This window comes from Tilletiaria anomala (assembly GCF_000711695.1).
Source record: "Tilletiaria anomala UBC 951 chromosome Unknown K437scaffold_66, whole genome shotgun sequence".
Taxonomy (NCBI): Eukaryota; Fungi; Basidiomycota; class Exobasidiomycetes; order Georgefischeriales; family Tilletiariaceae; genus Tilletiaria; species Tilletiaria anomala.
The window spans coordinates 20302-37995 of NW_013546956.1; the positions used below are offsets into that span (position 1 = coordinate 20302).

Consider the following 17694-nt stretch of genomic DNA (forward strand, 5'->3'; position numbering starts at 1 on the left):
CGAAGGGCAAGTTGAATTTGGGATTGCCATTCGCAAGTTGAGAGCGCGCGCAGAAGTATGCATGTAGACTGTCGCTACCGGAAGAGTAGGCGTGTAACACTATTGTATAGTATGTACTCTCCGGCATTTGGAAGCGCGCAGCGTAGATAGTTTGGAGTGGAAGCGGAGCGTCAGATGGACGATCATCCCATACCTGCTTGTTCTCTTCCTGGTTGGTTCTGGCCATTTCTACATCACTTTTAGATGTCACCTCCTTTCCCTTCCTCACTCTTGTTCTCTTTGGGGCTCTTTGCGGATTTTCTCGGGGCATTCGTGTAACTCTTGGGCTTGGCAAAAGGCAGGAAGATTCTGGTTCCATTTACAGGGCACTTCCCAGGGGTTCGGTGCAGCATCGTCCGTCATCTTCGGGGTCTGGGAGGGGTTGCACACCACAGCTGCTCCATCGTCACGCTCAACACCATCTACCAATCTAAATCAAGGGACTCCTTTGCTCTGTCATCTGCATACCACCGAAAAACAGAACAGTATACACGACCTTTTCCTTGCCGCCTCCGCCGCAACTGCGCCCTCCCTCCCACCCTGTACTAGAGTAGGTCCGGTTGCCACCTGCTCCTGACCAACACAAAAGCCTTTCGTTCGGTGCTTTTGTCTCGCCAAAGTAGCGAAGGCAGCAGTGAAGGTTTCTTTCCGCCTGGTCCTGTTCGAGTATCTATTCGCTGGCGATGGAGGCAGCAGCAGAAAAAGATCAGCCAGGGTTAAGCTCCGCTTCCGGCGACGCTGTTCCCACCCTCTCGGGAAATGCAGCGTCAAGCACTGGCGCAGCCGATCCAATCACTGTGAGTCATTTGGAATGCGTGGCGTGGTAGCAGCCATTTCACTGAAACTATGTTCGTTCTACCAGGGCCATCGCACGACACTGTCCACGAACTCTAGCAACAGCACCAACTTCGCAATAGCACCGGCGCAGACGCCACGTACTACGAGCAGCGGAAGCGGCTTAGACGGAAGGGAGAGCGCTGGCGGAGTTGCCAGCCCCCGGGGTAGCAGCGGTGGCAGCGGCAGCGGCGCTGGTGTGGGGGTCGCGAGCTTGGGCAGTGCAGGAAGCTTGCCGCACCCTTCGCTGCTGGTCTCAAGCGGCTCACAGTATAGCTCAGGGGACCGAGGCACTAGGATGCTAGGGCCTCACGCTCATTCCTCGCCTTTTGGTGCCCCCTTCTCCAACGCCCCAAGCCCTCTGCCGCACCCGTCCACGCTACAGGCCAATTACGGCAGTGCTGGCAGCAGCAACCCGGCGCTGTTTGGCCGAGCGGCAAGCATCGCTTTGCCGTCCGTATACGGCCTTAGCTCGTTTGCTACCTCGCCCGGTGGTGCGAGCCTCGTACCCTCGAATGCGGCGGCGATGCTGAGCGGGAACCGCGCTTCGTTCTCAGGCGTTCCATCCGCCAACGAAGCTGCCGTTGCCGCTGCGTACCTCCTAGCCACTTCGACACCGAGTCGCTGTGCGACGAGCGCTGACCCCCTGTGCGGCCGCAGGGGTGGCTTCGAGGGCGCCGGCGTCCCCGTCTCATCAGCAACCAGCGGCCCACTCTCCGCGTCCGATCCCCGCACGCAGCTGTTTGTCGGCAATCTGCCGTACCGCGTGCGCTGGCAGGACCTCAAGGACCTCTTCCGCCGCTCCGGCACCGTCCTGCGCGCCGATGTGGCGCTGACGCCTGACAACCGCTCCAAAGGCCATGGCACAGTATTGCTCGCGACCGAGGAGGATGCGCGACGCGCGGTCGAGATGTTCAACGGCTTTACCTGGCAGGGACGCGTGCTCGAGGTGCGCATTGACCGCAGCGGGACCTTACTTGGCGGCGTCTATGCTGCCGGGCCCGGCGGAAATGCAGCTACGGGGCAGTTCTTGGGCCTTCCCCATGAGGTTGTCACCAGTCGACCCTGCGGTGTTGCAAGTGTGGGCGAAGATAATGCCTCGTTGCTCGCTGCGCAGCAGCCGGGATATTCCTTCAGCTCCTCAACATTCCAGCAGCAGCAGCGATCGCTCGGTGGAGACCTGCTCTCTACTGCATCCTCGAGCATGCAGCATTTGCAGCGGTCGACAAGCGGCACACCGCTTCCGCACCATCAGGCTAGTGGTGGCAGCTCCGCCGCTGGAATGAGCCCCGCATTAATCCCCTTCTTCGCTGCATCGGCTAGTGGTGCCTCGCCCGACCACCAGGGCGGGGTTCACGGTGTGTTGCCATACTCGGACGTGCATATACTTGGCGTTGCTGGCACTCGAGGCGGCGGCGGATCGCCCTACCTCGCCAATGCCCTGCCGGCGGGGAACGGCTCGATGGATGGCGCCTCGACGGCGACTTCTAGTGCAGCCGCTGCTGGCGGACAAGGGGGCTTGCACCAGCCGACATCGTACTACGGCCGCGTGCTATTCGTCGGCAACTTACCCTTCCAGTGCCAGTGGCAAGACTTGAAGGACCTCTTCCGCGCCGCGGGCGATATTCAGCGCGCCGACGTGGCAGTCGGCCCCGAAGGCCGCAGTCGCGGGTTCGGCACAGTCCTCTTCGCCACTGCTGAAGATGCGCAGAATGCCGTGCGTATCTACCACGGGTGAGTCCAGGCTGCACGAGGCGAAGTTGTGAATGGCGGAGACGAGAGGCTGATAATCTGATTGATTTCTCACTTGGGCTCGTCCACAGCTACGAGTACAACGGACGCACATTGAAAGTGCACTTTGACCGCTTTGCGCAAAATGTCGTCCCGCCACCCGGCTCGTTGCCTGCGACGCCGTCGCAGTACACGGGCGCATTCAGCGCCGCGCAGGCGTCGAGCAATGTCGCAGCTCCTACCGTCGCCGGCATCGCGCTGCCCAACGCTGCAGCGGCGGGCGGTGCATCACCTTACATGATGATGCGTCTCGGCCAGCACTCGCAGCAGCCGCATCAGCACGTTCACCCGCAGTACCAGCAATACCCATCGCAGCAGTCATACTTGCGACAGGGCTATACAGCTCAGCAGCAATACATGGATACGATAGCTCGCAACAACTTGTTGCTCTCCGCTGCGGCAAGTCAGGGTAGCTCGCACGCATACAACGCGTACAATGGCCCCAGCTGGGGTCAGCTGCCAGGCGGTAGCAGCGGCGAGAACGCTTTGAGTGGCCCAGCTGAGGTACCTGCATCCTTCAATGGCGCAGCGTACGACGGCGACCTGCTCAGGTCCTCGGCTATCGGTACGGGCTCGAACGAGAGCGTGAGCGCGGGTGCTAGTGCAAGTGCGAGCGTAGTTTCTAGCACTGGCGCTGGAGAAGTACGTCAGGCGAGCCACCCGGCCCACCCGGGGCGCATCGATCTGCCTCCGCTAGGGTTTCACCCTTCGGCGTCGTTTTCCGCATTTTCACCCGGTGTGACGATGACGATGCTGGGCATTCCCATGACGCCAGGCATGCCTGGCTTCACGTTTGAGAACATCCCTCAGACGCCGCCAACACGCTTTGGTGCACCGCTGCCGTTGCTGTCTCCCGGGGTGGGCGCGTTCAGCCCGCCCGTCGGCGGCGTAGCGCACCTCATCCCCGGTGGGCCCGTCACGCCTGGGGGGCAGCCGTTGAAACCGTACATGAATCCGGCGCCTGGTGCTCCTGTCCATATGCAACACTCGCATGCACACCAACATCAACATCCGGGGACGCCGAGCGCGCATCTGGCGTTCTACATGCCGACGCCGCACGGAGAAATGCCGCCGACGCCGCACTGGTCTCGCCCTCCACCGCCGCCGCCACACCAGCAGCAACTCCAGCGTCAACGCCAGGAGCAGCAGTCGAAGGAGAAGGAGCAGGAGCAGCAAGAACAGAAGCAGCAGTTGCAGGTGCAAGATAAGGAGCAAGTGGCGCAGGCAGACGGAGAAGAGCAAGATGTTGCGGCTGATGCGCCGGGCGCCGTTGATTGGGGGAACGCTGGAGCGACACCAGCTGGCGGTGACGGCTCGGTCTTGGTGACGGACTCGAGCACGGCAGGCAGTGTGACGGAAGCGGCGGCGGCGGCCTCGCAGCCGGCATATGAAGGCTACCCATTCCCTGTCGTGCCGCTTTCGGCCGGGATACACAAGGACGCGACCCCTTCAGCCCTGGCGCAGCGCCGTACTTCCACCAACTCGCTCACCGTTTCGGTGATGATCGACGGCCTCACTCAACGCTCGGATGCACTGCCGGGCAAAAGTAGCACCAGCGAGGGCAATGGCGGCAGCGGCAGTACTGGTGCGAATGCACTCCTTGGATCCAAAGGACTAGGGCGATTGGCTGGCATCCACGCTAGCAATAGCGCTGACGAGAGGCGGTCTTTGCTTTCGTCGGACATTCTCCTGGGCGGCAGCGGCAGCGTCGAAGGCGTTGCGCCGCCGTCACCGGCAACGACGAAGGAGCTGACGAAGAAGATTGCGCAGATGAGCGTCATGGGGGTTGCCCTCGCGAAAATGGATGGCAGCGCTGCTGCTGCGGGGCTGATTCCCCGTAGGAGCATCAACGGGGCTGGTGGTGCTGCACTGCATGTGCAGAGGAACGACCGTGGCAGCGACGGCGGTGGTGCCGGTGGTTGTGACAGTGCATGAAGCCAATCAGTGCTCAATGGGCCAGGGCAAAGGCAAGCACAGACTGACAAGGGGAGCGCTTTCTCTATGGACATTTTCAGAATGCAAGTGCAGTGGCAAAAGGGGGCCAAACGCATAGCGGGTGCAAGTTTGGCTTTACGGATCATCCATCATCATCATCATCATCACATTTATCATCTTTTACAATGGTAATCCTGCTCATCATTCTCTCTCAAGCATATGCATCTCATCAGTTTCTCGAATGCATACACCTTGCACGGCCCGTAGCGAAGCTCGCGTTTGCATGTGCGTACTTGCCTTTGCGTTTGGTATGTCCATGCTATCGCCGTCTGCCAGGCGGATCGGCATCGGCGGCGGCGGCGTCGAGCCAGGCGCGCGTGCCGAGCTCAAAGATGCTCCACGCGATGGCGCTGCTGGCGGCCTTGCGGGCGCAACGCAGGCCGAGCCCGTCGGCGAAGGCCTGCAGGCCGTCATGCGCGAGGATGCGGCGCGCCATGCCGAGCGTACTGCGTATGTGCGGCTGCTGCTGCTGCGTCTGGATGCGCGTCTTGATGATGTCAAAAGGGTGCGTGAGGAGCGTGGCGAGCGCGCCGGCGAGCAAGCCGGACGCGGACGCTGTCCACGCGAGCTGCTCACGGCATGCAGCGCTGCGGGAGAGCGTCACCTTGCTCCACTCGTACAGGGCAAGGTAGATGCCGGCGTACGGTGCGTCGCGTAGTGCCGTCGCACCAAAGCCTTGGTACAGCGCGCGGACGCCGCCTTGCGTAGAATAGATGTACGCGAGCGATGAGCGGAGCGTCGCGTATGAAGCCGGGTCGGCGCGCGCGGCGCTCGACTGAAGACAGAGGGGGGAGGGTGGGGGTGGAGGAGGGGCCCTGGGATGAGTCAGCCGCCGACGTGCGTTGCCTCATGCGCAACACGCTGTATGTATGTACGCACCTCCATCTTTGCCTTGACGACCGTGACGGGGGCGAGGAGAAAGCCGACGGCGACGCGCGCGACAGCGCCCGTCAGCAGGTTGCCCGCTGTGCTGAGCTTAGCGAGCGGCGACGCAGGCGTGCCTCCTGGCGCAGCGACCACGTGGTCCCGCTGCTGCTGGGACAGGAACGGCACGCGGCGGCACGCGACGGCTGCTCGCAGCTCGCTGACGCCGTAAAAGTATACGGCGACACCTGGCACGTTGCGCGCCACGGTCGGTGCCGTGCCGCGCCAGAATCCGCGCGCGCCTTCGGCGGCCCAGATGTCGTGCGCGGTGCGCAGCAGACGCGCTGTGCGGCTTTCCGCCATGTGCTGCCGCTGTCGCTGCCCTTGCCGCCGCGATTCCTGTTGTAGGCGCGTCTTGAGCAGGTCCATGGGCTGCAGCAGCAGGCACGACGCCAGGCCGGACACAGCGCCCGTCGCGAGCGATGCCCACGGCGGGACCTGGTGCTGGTGACGATGGGGCTCGCGCGTGCGGGTGCGGGGGCAGTTGCAAGTGCGAGCATGCTCTTCGTCAGTCTTGGCGCTAGCGGTCCACGTGGTGCTGCTCGTGCTCGGACCTCCGGCAGGAGCGGCGGCCATGGTGTGCTTGGTAAGCAGGGGCGAGCCGGAGAATATTAAGTATGCCCCCGTGAAAAAGGGAATTGGAAATGAAATGATATCGCCTGTCTCTTTCCTCTGCAACCCAGGACGCGGCTCCCGTGACTGTTGGCACGTGCGCCCCGTACGCTGCCTGCCCGCGTGGCTGCTGCTGCTGCTCTAGTGCTGGGGATACTACCAGCTGGTGCCACGTCCCGCGTCAGAAGGAGATACTGTAGATGTCCTGTGCATTTGCCTGTGCTGTGTGTATCCCAAGGCGCCCTGCACGAGCACCGAGAGGGACAAGAACCAAAGTTGAAAGTGGATGTGTAGCAGCTAGTACATGCTGTTGAACAGTGTCCATGTGCATCCCCTTCCCGATAGATTTGATCGGCTGCTTACTCAGCCGGATGCATCGAGTTGCACCGAATCCAACACCGGGGACTAATACCGCGTGTTGACCCGCGGCAACAGTGGAGACCATTTTTGTTCTTTTTTTACCTTGAAAAACAAATAAACAAAAGAGCATGGAGCGGGCGCAACTTTCTTTCTCTCCCTCTGATCAGCGGCCTTGAATGAGTGCATACTTGTATGTACCATCGCATCCCTCCGACTCTCCTACACGCTTCAGGCTTGCCTAGTCTTGCTTGCACGCCTTGCGCTGGAGCTCGAGCTCGCCCCGTGCGCATACTGCGTCTTCTCTCTCTCTCTTCTGGAGACAAAGATGCCGCTGCTCGCCTCCGACAAGGAGGATCGTCAGGGCGTCGACGAAGAGGACATCGATGTCGACCTCTTTGCCGAGCCAGCTGGCTTCCGCCCTCCCTCGCCCCCGCGCCGGACACGCACATTCTACGACCCGCCACGCGACCGCCTGCCCGCATGGCGGCGCAGTGCACGGTGCGTCCCCGCTCCCCTTTTGCCGCAGCGAGAGGGAAGCGCAGAGCAAGGAGATGAGGGCGGAGCGAGCACGCACACCATCCCCCTCGACCTCGTCGGCTTCAGCCCTCTCTGGGGCCACCATCTCTGGAATGCCGCGCCAGCGCTCGCTAGCTACCTGCTGCTGCACCGGCGCCAGCTGCTGCCCGCCCGCGCCTGCGTGCTCGAGCTTGGCGCCGCCAGCGGCCTGCCCGGCATCGTCGCGGCCAAGTACGGCGGCGCAGATCCGCGCGGCGACGATGACAATGTCGACGACGTTGATGAAGATGGTGATACGCGCCGTGCGGAGAGCGAGCGCCACGTCGGGCACGACGGCGCTGTGCTGCCGTTTGTCGTCAGCACAGACTACCCCGACCCGGACCTGCTCACGTGCCTGCGCGATAACTTGGAGATGAACGGCGTGCTGCTGCCGCCGCGCCGCGAGGGAGAAGGTGGCGTACAGAGCAATGGGAATGCTGTTGCCGAGGTGAGCTTCGCTTCCGTGACAAGGCGGATATTCTCACCCGAGCAGCATGCTGATGGCAGGCCGCGGTGCTGCAACATCCGACAGGGCTACATCTGGGGTGCAGACCCGCACAGTATCCTCGCACGCATCCAAGGCATTCCCAACATCGACGCCAACACTGACCCTGCGCGCGGCGCGGGCACGCGCAAATTCGACCTGCTCCTCCTTTCCGACCTCATTTTCAATCACCAGGCGCACGCCGCGCTACTTGATACGTGCGAGCGATGTCTGCGGCACGCTTGGAGCACAGACGATGAACCGGCAGACCAGGCAGGACGGAAAGACGCAGAACACGAGCACGAGAAAGAGGAGGGGTGGGGCGAGTGCAGACCGGAGGACTTTTATCCGCCTTCAAAGGACGACTCGGACGACGAGTTTGAGCTTCTGCCGTTTCCGTCTGCTGGAACGGAATCGGGAGCGGTACAGCCGGCGGTGCTGGTATTCTACACGCACCACCGCCCGCATCTCGCGTCGAAGGACCTGGCGTTCTTTGCGCGCGCGCGCGCGCGCGGATGGCACTGCCGCCTCGTCGCCAAGCGCAACATGGGCGTCATGTTCGTCAACGACCACGGCGAGGAGCGCGTACGTGCCACCGTGTGGGGCTGGTGTCTGACGCGCGGCGCTGCTTCTGCTGCTGCTGCGCCGCGCTCAGAGGCATGATGTGGCATATCTGCTATGTATCGTTGCCGCTGAGCGCTCGTAATCTACAGTCGACATGGGAAACAGGGATCCCATCGCGTATGCTGCTATTAGGCCTGTCTGTATGCAGATTTCTCTACGCTACCTGCACGTGTGGACAAGTGCACACACTTCCGTGCTGCAGCTCTTTGCCATGCCCGAAGACAGTTCCGTGTTGATGAGTGTCCTTTTTTCGGCGGGAAGGCGAGAACGACGGCATCATCAGCATCAAAGCCAGAGCCATGCGCTGTACATATGACCACCTGCTACTGCTGCTGCTGCACACCGACGCCGGGCTGGTATTCAGTCTATGCGACAGCCGTCTGCCAGGCGCCAGCCCAGCTGCAGCCTGAAAATCTGTGCGGCCATGAGGCGATGGAGTGGGTGCGGGGGGCTCCCTAGACGAAAGGCAGACGTCTGGCAGCTGCAGGGAGGGTATGTTACGTCATCTCTCCAGCGATCGGCACCTTGCCTCGAGCAGATCATGGCCACGGTCTGGGAGGCAAGAGCAGCCGACTGTACGTCCCGATGATGCAAATCCATATCATCCCTGTTGGAGCCATTCGACGCTCGTTCAGCCGCACCGCACGCCCGTGCATACTGCGTGGCGAAAGAAGCAGACTAAGCGCGCCTTCAAGCCTTCGCTGATGCAGGATCAAGCTTTCTGCAGTGCAAGTGGAAATGAAGTTGAAGGAAGAGAACTGGCACGGAAGCTGTTGCTGGATAAAACATAAACACAACCTCAACCGGCGGTCAATAGTCTGATTATACGAATACCACCCACGCACGTGCGATCGGACCGAAACACTCTCGCTTTTCGATCACCCGCGAAGCCTCATCACCAAGGGCATCTCCACAGCCCAAGAAGCTTTCAGCCATCTGGTATGTAGCTGCTGCATACAGGAGAGCATAGATGGCATCCACCCTGACCGTCTTGTGTGTAGATGTGAAATCGAATCTTGCTTCATAGCACTGAAGTTGGGCGAACGTGCGTTAAAACTAAAATTGCCTACTCCATCGCAGTGCGGCGCACCGCCAATGGGCTCCAAATTGACCATTTTCAAGTCGCCTTCCTCGCCTTCTTACGCGGCTCAGCTTTCACTCCGAGGCATTCAACGCATAGGTATATACCAGTCATGAGATACTGTGCAGTGAGGCAATAGTGTGGTCGAAATTTTAGAAGGTCAAGCAGCACAAACCCGAATATTGACCCCCAGTTTGTTGTCATCAGGTCTGGCCTTCCTACGACGATGGACAATGTACAAAAGAGAGGTTCAAGATGCGGACGCCCGATTCCAACAGAGTCGCGGGGTAAGGACGCCTTGCCCACCTATCAATTCCATTTGCTAACAGAAAAGAAGATGTCAAGAGCGCTTGCTGATCGCGCCCATGCCTGAAGAAGACGAGGCTCGAGCCCCAAGGCGCCGGGAACGGCGACTTTGCCTGTGGCGAGTACAACGTATACGTGCTAACGTGCACCGGGATTCTGAGGCTACAGGCACCGTCAGCGGCATGTCAATGACTGCTTGATCAACCTTGACTGTGTAGCAGTTGCGCATCCATATTTACAAGTGTGCGCGCACCCTCTGATGGCGATTCATGCACCTTTTCGCCGCGAGGCCTCTTCGAAGCGGCACCAGTGCAAGCCGAGTACATCATAGGTAGTGTCCGACGGCTGTGCGCTGTGCGGGCATCTTAGACCAATAAGCACTAGTATGGATCTCTTACATGATATATACCGCATGAAACGATCGAACACATCTGGTCGTCGTGGGCTTGTGGTTTGCCCCCTGTTTCATTTGGCGGGACCACGGTGGAGAGATGCAGTGTGAGCCCCCGTCAGCACCTCATAGGATTGCGAGTTCGGCTTGTTCATTTTCAAGGAGCCTCCACACTTTCCTCTGCGTCCGTTCGGCCTGATACTTCTTCACATGAAGCTGTAAGAGTAGTGATGAAGCTCGCTTTCACAAGTATCATTGCGGTTCCGCGCGGTTGTTGGGGGAAGCCGTCCGAGAATATGGGGTACGTAGCGAATATAGCTCAGAAGCCCTCGCAATTTACAGGATCCTGGGGCTTATCCTAGGAAAACAAGGTTTCACATGGTATTTACCAAGAAACTCTGCGGAATATAGGTGGATTAATGGAAAATCTTGTCTTATTGCTTCGAAATCCTCATAAACCCCTTTGATCCAGCCTGGTGATCAGCTGGAGCGGCCGAGTGCCCAAGCCGCAAGGCGGATACCCAGGAAGAATGGTGGGAATCCCCGCTACCATGCATCTGATCGCAGCTGGACGCGGAGGCGCAATTGCTTTGTTCCCACCACAGCCACACACACACACGTGCGCACAATGAGCGAATTTGCTTGGCAGAGACGCGGCAATGCAGCACGAGTCACACGTTGCTGCGCACGCCGTAAAGGGGGCAAAGGTGCAGTGTTCTTGGCATCAAGCGGTGCTGCAGTCTCCTGCCTACCTCATCGGACCGGGAAATCCTCAGGGAAACTTTGTGCTGGAAGTGCATGAGCGCTGTGATGCCAGCAAGGGGAGAGAGTGGGCCGGTGCTAACCCGCGTAAGCACCCTTAGTCTTGTCCGGCATCAACACTACCTCGTCCTCGTCTTCTCGCTTGCCTTGCTTCCTCCATCTCTTCATCCTCCATCTCCAGCCTCACCATCATCCCCCAGCACCCCCAGACCTCATACCCCTCCCTCCTTCACTGCTGTGCAGATGTGAGTACTTCCCTCGGGCCCTCCGGTCCCAGGACCTGACGGCGGTCGCCTTCCAGACGCAGTGTGCTGATGACCCCCAAACATTGCTCCTGCTCTCAGTCTGATCCTCTTTCTCGACGAAGGACGCATCATTCTCCGTACTCCCATCTCTGTCCCCCTCCCCCTTTCCTCTCTGGATCCTTCCTTGCAACTTGCATCGCTCCAGACTCGTTCGCCACTTGCCAGCAAAACCCACGCAACTCTTTGGCCAGCCCAAACAACACCACGCTTGTAGCATTTTTATCTCTCCCTCCCTTTCTTCCTCTCTCTGGCGGACAGCACGTCTTTTCGGCTACTATGAAGTCGAACTTTGCCCTCTGCGCCTTTACAGCGCTCTTCAGCCTCATCGCGACCCCCGCCTCGGTCGCCGCGCACGGCTCGCACAACGACATTTCCGGCCTCGCTGTCAGGCACCACGGTCACCACGCCAAGCGCATCGCCAAGCAGCTCATACACTCCAGGCGCAACGAGACCGACTCTGCCTCCAGCTCTGACGGTATCCAGTCGGACCACAACGTTTGGAAGGGCGTCGCTGCTTCCGGCTCGGACAAGTCATCGCCCACCAACAATGTCAACAGCAACAACAGCGATAACAGCAACAGCAATTACAACGACAATAAAGACGATGACAACAACCCCACCCCTTCATCTCCCAGCAAGTGGCACACACCTGCCTCTTTCTCGTACCACACCGGCAGCGGGTCTGCTCCCAGCTCTCAAAGCCAGACCAAGGCTGACAGCAGCGATGGCCATACATCGTTCTCCTCGCACGGCAAGGTCATCGTCACGCATGAGAAGCCCAAGCCGTACACGCCGAGCAAGGACAACTACGATGACAGTGACGACGACAATGATGACATCTCTTCATCTTCGTCGCACCATAATCCGACCGGCACTTGGAAGTTGCTCAGCCCGGCCGCGACTAACGGACAGCACATTGGCACACCCAAGAACGGCATGACCCACACGGTCAGCAATCACGGTGGCAACAACACGCACATCACGCTGCACAACGGCACCAGCTCGGTGAACGGCACGGCACACAAGGGTACCACGCTGAACAATGCCACCGCCATGTCACCGTTCAACAAGTCTGATGGCAAGTTCAACGCCTCGCTGCTGTACGCCGGTGACGTCTTTGCCAACGCGAAGTACCTCGGCAACGGCACGTTTGCGTGCAAGATCATGCAGAGCACCAAGGTCGACGGCGCGATCTACCGCAACGTCACATACACGCCTAAGGAGATGAGTGCTTGGACCAAGAAGCAGGGCGTTGATGTCTGCCACAAGAAGCCTGTCGCCACGAGCTCCAGCTCGCACCACAGCACGGCCAAGGCGACGTACAGTGGCAGCGCTGCGTCCGCCAAGGCCACGCACAAGGCAAGCAACGCCGTTGCGTCGTCACCTTCGTATGACTCGGTCAACAGCGGCGGTAGCTCCGGTGTCTGGAGTGGCAGCGGCGGCTCGGACGGCTCATCTGGTGACGAGGTCGACTGTGACGAAGAGGATGACAACGGTGACGATGGGGGGGATGACAATAACAGCAACGTCAGCAAGCCTTCGTCAGCTGCGTCCAAGGCCACGTCGAACGTACACGCTGCTGCTACCGCGAGCAGTAGTAGCAGCAACAGCAAAAGTTCGTCTGTGTCCACCTCCAGTTCATCGTCCTCGAGCTCGGGCTCGTTGGGCCAGTGGATTTCGAACGCGTTCGCGACTTACTACTTGCAGAACAACAATGCTGGCTCGTGTGGCAAGGTACACTCGGACTCGGACCGGATCGTGGCGCTGACGCCGACATACAACGGCAACAACCAGGCATGCGGCAAGCAGGTGCGTATCTGCGTCGCGAACAACAAGAGCAAGTGCGTCACCGCGACCGTCGCGGACCTCTGCCCGACGTGCATCACACCCAACTCTATCGACCTCAGCAGGGGCACCTTCCAGGCGCTCGAGTCCAACTTGGGCGTCGGCCAGTTTGCCATCACGTGGGCCTTTTCCAACTGATCTCGCCGTCTGCTGGAAGCAGTGGCGGGGGCTGCACTGTCTTGTATTGACCTGGCGCCTGCATCGACAGTGATATCATCTCAGCTGGGCCGGCTGCCGGTCGTAAGGATCACATATCAAAGTTACGGTTTTGCTTCTCTGTCGCGCTCGCTCGCGCTAGCTAGGCCGGTTCTCAGCACATTCAGGTGCGAGCTGTTTTTTTTCGTCTTTCCTCAGTTTTATCATGCAGGCATGCATGCATTCGAGCGGCTCGGATGGCGGGCGAAGCTGGTCTCTTCGCGCGGTCTCATTCTCGCGGCTCCACGTCCCCTGGCTGACCGGCTCTGCGAGCTTCTCGTCGGCGGATAGTGGGGGTGCCATCCAGGGCTCGCGGGCTTTTCTGGAAGCCAGCCTTTTTTCACACCGCACAACACCCTGTATTTCAAGGATTCATATCATGCTCATCATTTCCGTGTTCCGTTTGGTTCCGCGCTTTGATCTTACCGTCGGTGTGATCCGTAAGCGTGTGCGAGCGCTTGTCACAAACAAGCGCTCGGTGTCACTCTGCTGTGGGTCTAATTTTATCTAGGAGAGTTGGAGGAAGCGTGTCGGTTTTTGGGATTTCTGGTCCATGATGGCCTTTTGGCATCGTATTGTCGCATCCTGACTTTGTATTTAACCTTCAGGTCTCGCGCTGCTCTCAGCATCTCCTATCTGAAACCTGGAACCTGGCAGGTCGGGTCTAACCGATCGTCTTCAAGTTGCATAGCTATCCAGCCTCCTCGGTCCTCTTGGGTCGTCCCCGATTCTGATTCCCGCGAGCCGAGACTCGAAATTCATGCGTCTTGCCTCTTAGGCACTGGTGAACGCGAGTGCACTTGTCCCGTTGCATTGGTGCGTCTTCGTTTCTTCTCGATCTAGACGAAGGGACGGACCGCCTGATCAAATCGAGCCTAGTGTGACTTGCGATTGGAGGGCCAGCCTGATACACTCTGCTGCGAGAGAAGGAAGGAACCACAAGACGCCCCAACGCCATCAGGTACGCAAACACGCAGGCAAAGGCATAGTAAGACTCAAGGTCTTCACAACCTGCAGGCGCAAGTCTTTGCTTTAAAGCATCGGCAGAAACCTTTCGCCGTTAACCGTGACGAAAAGGGAGGCACAAGGCGTTTTTTGTACACGGCGACGCAAGATTAGTCTTCAGGTCGCATTCATCGCCATGCAGTCTGCAGATCCAGCAACGCTGTTCCAGACCGACGCATCGCTGGCGACAGGTCTCAAGCGCGCGCTCAAGTGGAAGCATACGTCCAGCGGCGCGCAGTGGGGCTCGCCGATTTGGCTCAGCACCGTTTCTTCTGCTACTGCTGTGGTCGTTGCTGTCGGCGATGCGGACGGTGCGAATAAGAGCAGAAGAGGTGCTGACGCTGACGGTGGCGGGGAAGTACAAGCTGCGGCGGACGCCGCAGGTGCAAATGAAGTTTCGAGTGCGAGTACGAGTACGAGTTCGAGCACGAACGGGCTTCAAACGCACATAGTCACAGACCGACTGGGCAAGCTACAAGTGGACGAAGATGTGCGCGACCGCGCAGCGCGCGGCGTTGGAACAGATGGTGGCAAGTGCAAGGTGCTAAGTATGGAGATTCTTCAAGAGGAACAAGGCTCTGATAGTGCCGATGGCATCGCGTTCGTTGCCGAGGGAGGCGGGAGCGTGCGAGCTGTGCATCTCGAGGTGTGTCTCCGGCGATGAATGCTGCAAAGAGGGCACGACCCGCTCATAGCGACTCTTTTTTAACCTTCCCGGTTTGCCTCCTGCTTCGATGTGCGGTAGACTGCACGCTCTCTAGCGACATTTCGCGCGGGTACAGGCGCTTGTTTCTGCCTGGGGCGCACTCCGCTTCGTCGACGTCTGTTCGTCGCGTGCGGATCATGGGACAAGGCGCTGCGCATCTACGGCTGCTCCTTTGCGACTCCCTCATCGTCAGACACTACCTTAACTGCAGCGCCGCCGAGTGCTGCACTGAAAATCATACCCAACGCTGCCTCCGACTTCATCAAGGCGCTCGCATACGACGACGCATCGCAGCTGCTGCTGAGCGGCGGCACGGATCTCCACGTACGCGCATGGGATCTGCAGCCCCTGCTTTCCCATCTCGACGGCCTTAGCGACGAGTCATGGCGCGCACTCGCTAGGAATGGAGCAGCAGTACGGGGCAGCGAAGCAACGTCTCTATTAGCCGTTGAAGCGATTGGGAATATGCGGCTGCATACGAGGCCCATCAACAAGATCGTCATTCTGCCCAGCTCGCCACTACAGAAGCACGCACCCACGCTGCCCGCGCCATCCGAATCGACTATTCTCTCAGCAGACAGCATGGGCCGCATCCTCGAATCGACGCTCATCGTGCGGCGCGAGCAGGGCCAAGCGCCCCGTGCGTCGTTCCAAGTGCGCCGCGAGCTTCGCGGGCACGAGACGAGCGTCAACGACATGCGCATCTCATGGCTCGCAGAAAACGTGGATGCAGGGGACGCTGACGATGGCGATGAGCATGTGCGCTGGTCTTGTTGCTTGTGGACGGCCTCAAGCGATAAGTCGGCGAAAAGATTCGATCTGGACGACAATCGCAAAGGCACGCCGCATGGCACTATAGCCGATCGATCGAGCAAAGCTGGAACTATTTTGGGCGATCAGCCGCCGCTTTTTGCTGCGCAGTCCATTGAACATACAGACTACGTGCAGAGCATCTTGCCTCTCCCTGCTGGTCTGGCGCCTGCGACGAAGGCGCGCAGTACAGACTCACTTGTGGTCACGGGTTCGTCGGATGAAAACGTCTACCTCTGGGATGCCGAGCTGGCGTCACAAGTACACTTTGATGATAAGCGGCGTGATCTGAAAGGCAACGCGCTTAAAGTGAAAGCGGCGAATGGTACTGCGGAAGGGGCCAGTGACGATGCCTCGCTGGGCCTCGTAAGGAGACAAGAAGGTCATTGGCATGAGGTCACTGCACTTGGATTGTGGAGACGAAAGCGGTATGGCGTGTTGGCAGATGAGACGAATGGCAGCGCGACGGACGAGTCCAAGCCGCAAGAGGCTGGATGGTGGATCATCACCGCTTCATACGACGGTAGCATTCGGCGGTGGCCCCTCGGCGGTAAGTGCCACGCTGACAGTGGTCGCAAGCTCGTGGTTGTGATTGGCTCTGACTCGCACTCTCTGCATCTCACTCCAGATCTGCTCAATCCGGCACCAGCGGACGCGCCAAGCTTGGCAGCTTTGCTCGCTACCGCCATCACAACGCCGGCATCGGTGGCGCCAAGCATGCAGAAAGCTGCTGCAGGTGCCGCACAGATGACGACGGAAGAGGAAGCGGAGCTCGCCGAGCTAATGAGCGATGAGGAATAACGAAAACATTGATTTTCTTTTTGATGTGAAGGAACACTGCATCACACTGCTTCTTCGCTTCACTTCGATTTCCAAACCACCGTCTAATCATGCGTAGATCCATAACAACGTTGCTTGTGTGTTCATTTGATTCATTGATCAGTTATGGCGATGAATTCGTGATGCTGCAGTGACCTTTAGAAGCAGAAAATAGCTTTGCGCTTCTGACTTCGAGCTTGACGGCATAAAGCGATGAAGGCCTATCCAGAACTTTTCTCAGCCTGGTGCAACTCGGATTCTCTCCCTCGCATCTAGTTGGTCTGGTCAATGGTCAGATGTGAGACATCTGGCGCATAAGACGATGGTTGGAAAACGTGATGGTGTTCGAGTTGCCGGCGTTCAGCGAAAACTGGACAGGCGCGCTCTGCAGACCCGCGCCGTCCGGGTTTCCTCAGGGAGCAAACAGGACGCTGTGGGTGGACACGAGTGGGGCAGGCGGGTCAGGAACACATTCAACCCGCATGACATCGAAAGTACGAGAAGTGTGCAAAGACTCACTTTTGGGCTGCTCTGTTGTTTGCCTTGACAAGCATGTTGCGGGGGTCGATCTTCCAGACGTCCGTGCGGTCAACGTACCACGAAGAGTCGCTGAACACATACGGCATCCACGTGTACGTCAACTCGCCGAGGTAGTCTGAGTGCCATCGGTCGCGGAGGTACCTGCCTATAAGGATTAGAAATGTGGCAATGATCGCGGGCGAGCTCCAGGGACTGGCGAGCAAGGTTGCAGTCAAGACAAGGTCGTCGTTCTGCGGAAAGCGAAAGTTGCTGCCTCTTCAATTGAGTGCACGGTGTAAATCAGAAGCCAAGTGTGGGTTTGAACCCTCACGGGCCCCCAGCCCAACTGCTGGCCTAAGATCAAGTTATACATACCACTGTGGTTTGGCAGGTAAATGACGGGGCGGCGTGCGAGAAATCCGTTACACTTTGCAACATTCAACAGTAGCGTGGACCACTGCCTTGGCGCTTGATCAGTCCGCTGCCTTTCATACCTGACACCCGAAAAGGTGTAGACGAGCAAGGCCCAAGTTGCGGTAGTCGACGGTCATCTTGGTAAGGGTAAAGTAGGCATTGCTGTTGGTCGCAAAGAAGAGATATCCCGAGCCGTCGTCATCGCCTTGATGTCGGTCGTGGCTGTCAAAGTTGAATGTTAACGCACAGTTCATGTCACGCAATTCTTTGCCGAGCGGACGCCAGGAGGCCTAGAAGGTGTACGGACCGGCGATTGAC

At 59.0% G+C, this 17694-nt stretch overlaps 6 protein-coding genes across 6 annotated transcripts; 4 read left to right on the plus strand and 2 right to left on the minus strand.

Moving 5' to 3' along the window:
• The first annotated feature begins 245 nt into the window (after nucleotides 1–245).
• Nucleotides 246–4945, plus strand: K437DRAFT_237507 (uncharacterized protein). The gene is made up of 3 exons (XM_013386729.1): nucleotides 246–836; nucleotides 902–2607; nucleotides 2697–4945. The coding sequence occupies exons 1-3, from the start codon at nucleotides 723–725 to the stop codon at nucleotides 4597–4599; spliced, it is 3723 nt and encodes a 1240-aa protein (XP_013242183.1). The 5' UTR covers nucleotides 246–722; the 3' UTR covers nucleotides 4600–4945.
• Nucleotides 4759–6267, minus strand: K437DRAFT_156506 (mitochondrial carrier). Its single transcript, XM_013386730.1, has 2 exons — nucleotides 5539–6267; nucleotides 4759–5434 (listed from the first exon to the last, which is right to left on the minus strand). The coding sequence occupies exons 1-2, from the start codon at nucleotides 6157–6159 to the stop codon at nucleotides 4919–4921; spliced, it is 1137 nt and encodes a 378-aa protein (XP_013242184.1). The 5' UTR covers nucleotides 6160–6267; the 3' UTR covers nucleotides 4759–4918.
• Nucleotides 6268–6754: 487 nt separating this feature from the next.
• Nucleotides 6755–8347, plus strand: K437DRAFT_257699 (uncharacterized protein). Its single transcript, XM_013386731.1, has 2 exons — nucleotides 6755–7558; nucleotides 7643–8347. The coding sequence occupies exons 1-2, from the start codon at nucleotides 6881–6883 to the stop codon at nucleotides 8255–8257; spliced, it is 1293 nt and encodes a 430-aa protein (XP_013242185.1). The 5' UTR covers nucleotides 6755–6880; the 3' UTR covers nucleotides 8258–8347.
• Nucleotides 8348–10622: 2275 nt separating this feature from the next.
• K437DRAFT_156557 (uncharacterized protein) lies at nucleotides 10623–13158 on the plus strand. Its single transcript, XM_013386732.1, has 2 exons — nucleotides 10623–11003; nucleotides 11060–13158. Exons 1-2 carry the CDS (start codon nucleotides 10795–10797, stop codon nucleotides 13044–13046), a joined length of 2196 nt encoding a protein of 731 aa, XP_013242186.1. The 5' UTR covers nucleotides 10623–10794; the 3' UTR covers nucleotides 13047–13158.
• A 937-nt stretch (nucleotides 13159–14095) lies between these two features.
• Nucleotides 14096–16603, plus strand: K437DRAFT_156609 (uncharacterized protein). The gene is made up of 3 exons (XM_013386733.1): nucleotides 14096–14754; nucleotides 14854–16174; nucleotides 16253–16603. The coding sequence occupies exons 1-3, from the start codon at nucleotides 14245–14247 to the stop codon at nucleotides 16423–16425; spliced, it is 2004 nt and encodes a 667-aa protein (XP_013242187.1). The 5' UTR covers nucleotides 14096–14244; the 3' UTR covers nucleotides 16426–16603.
• K437DRAFT_275041 (glycoside hydrolase family 43 protein) lies at nucleotides 16419–17630 on the minus strand (the record flags this gene model as incomplete). The annotated part of the gene is made up of 3 exons (XM_013386734.1): nucleotides 16419–16874; nucleotides 16963–17213; nucleotides 17457–17630. The coding sequence occupies 3 exons, from the start codon at nucleotides 17628–17630 to the stop codon at nucleotides 16856–16858; spliced, it is 444 nt and encodes a 147-aa protein (XP_013242188.1). The 3' UTR covers nucleotides 16419–16855.
• Nucleotides 17631–17694: the final 64 nt, after the last annotated feature.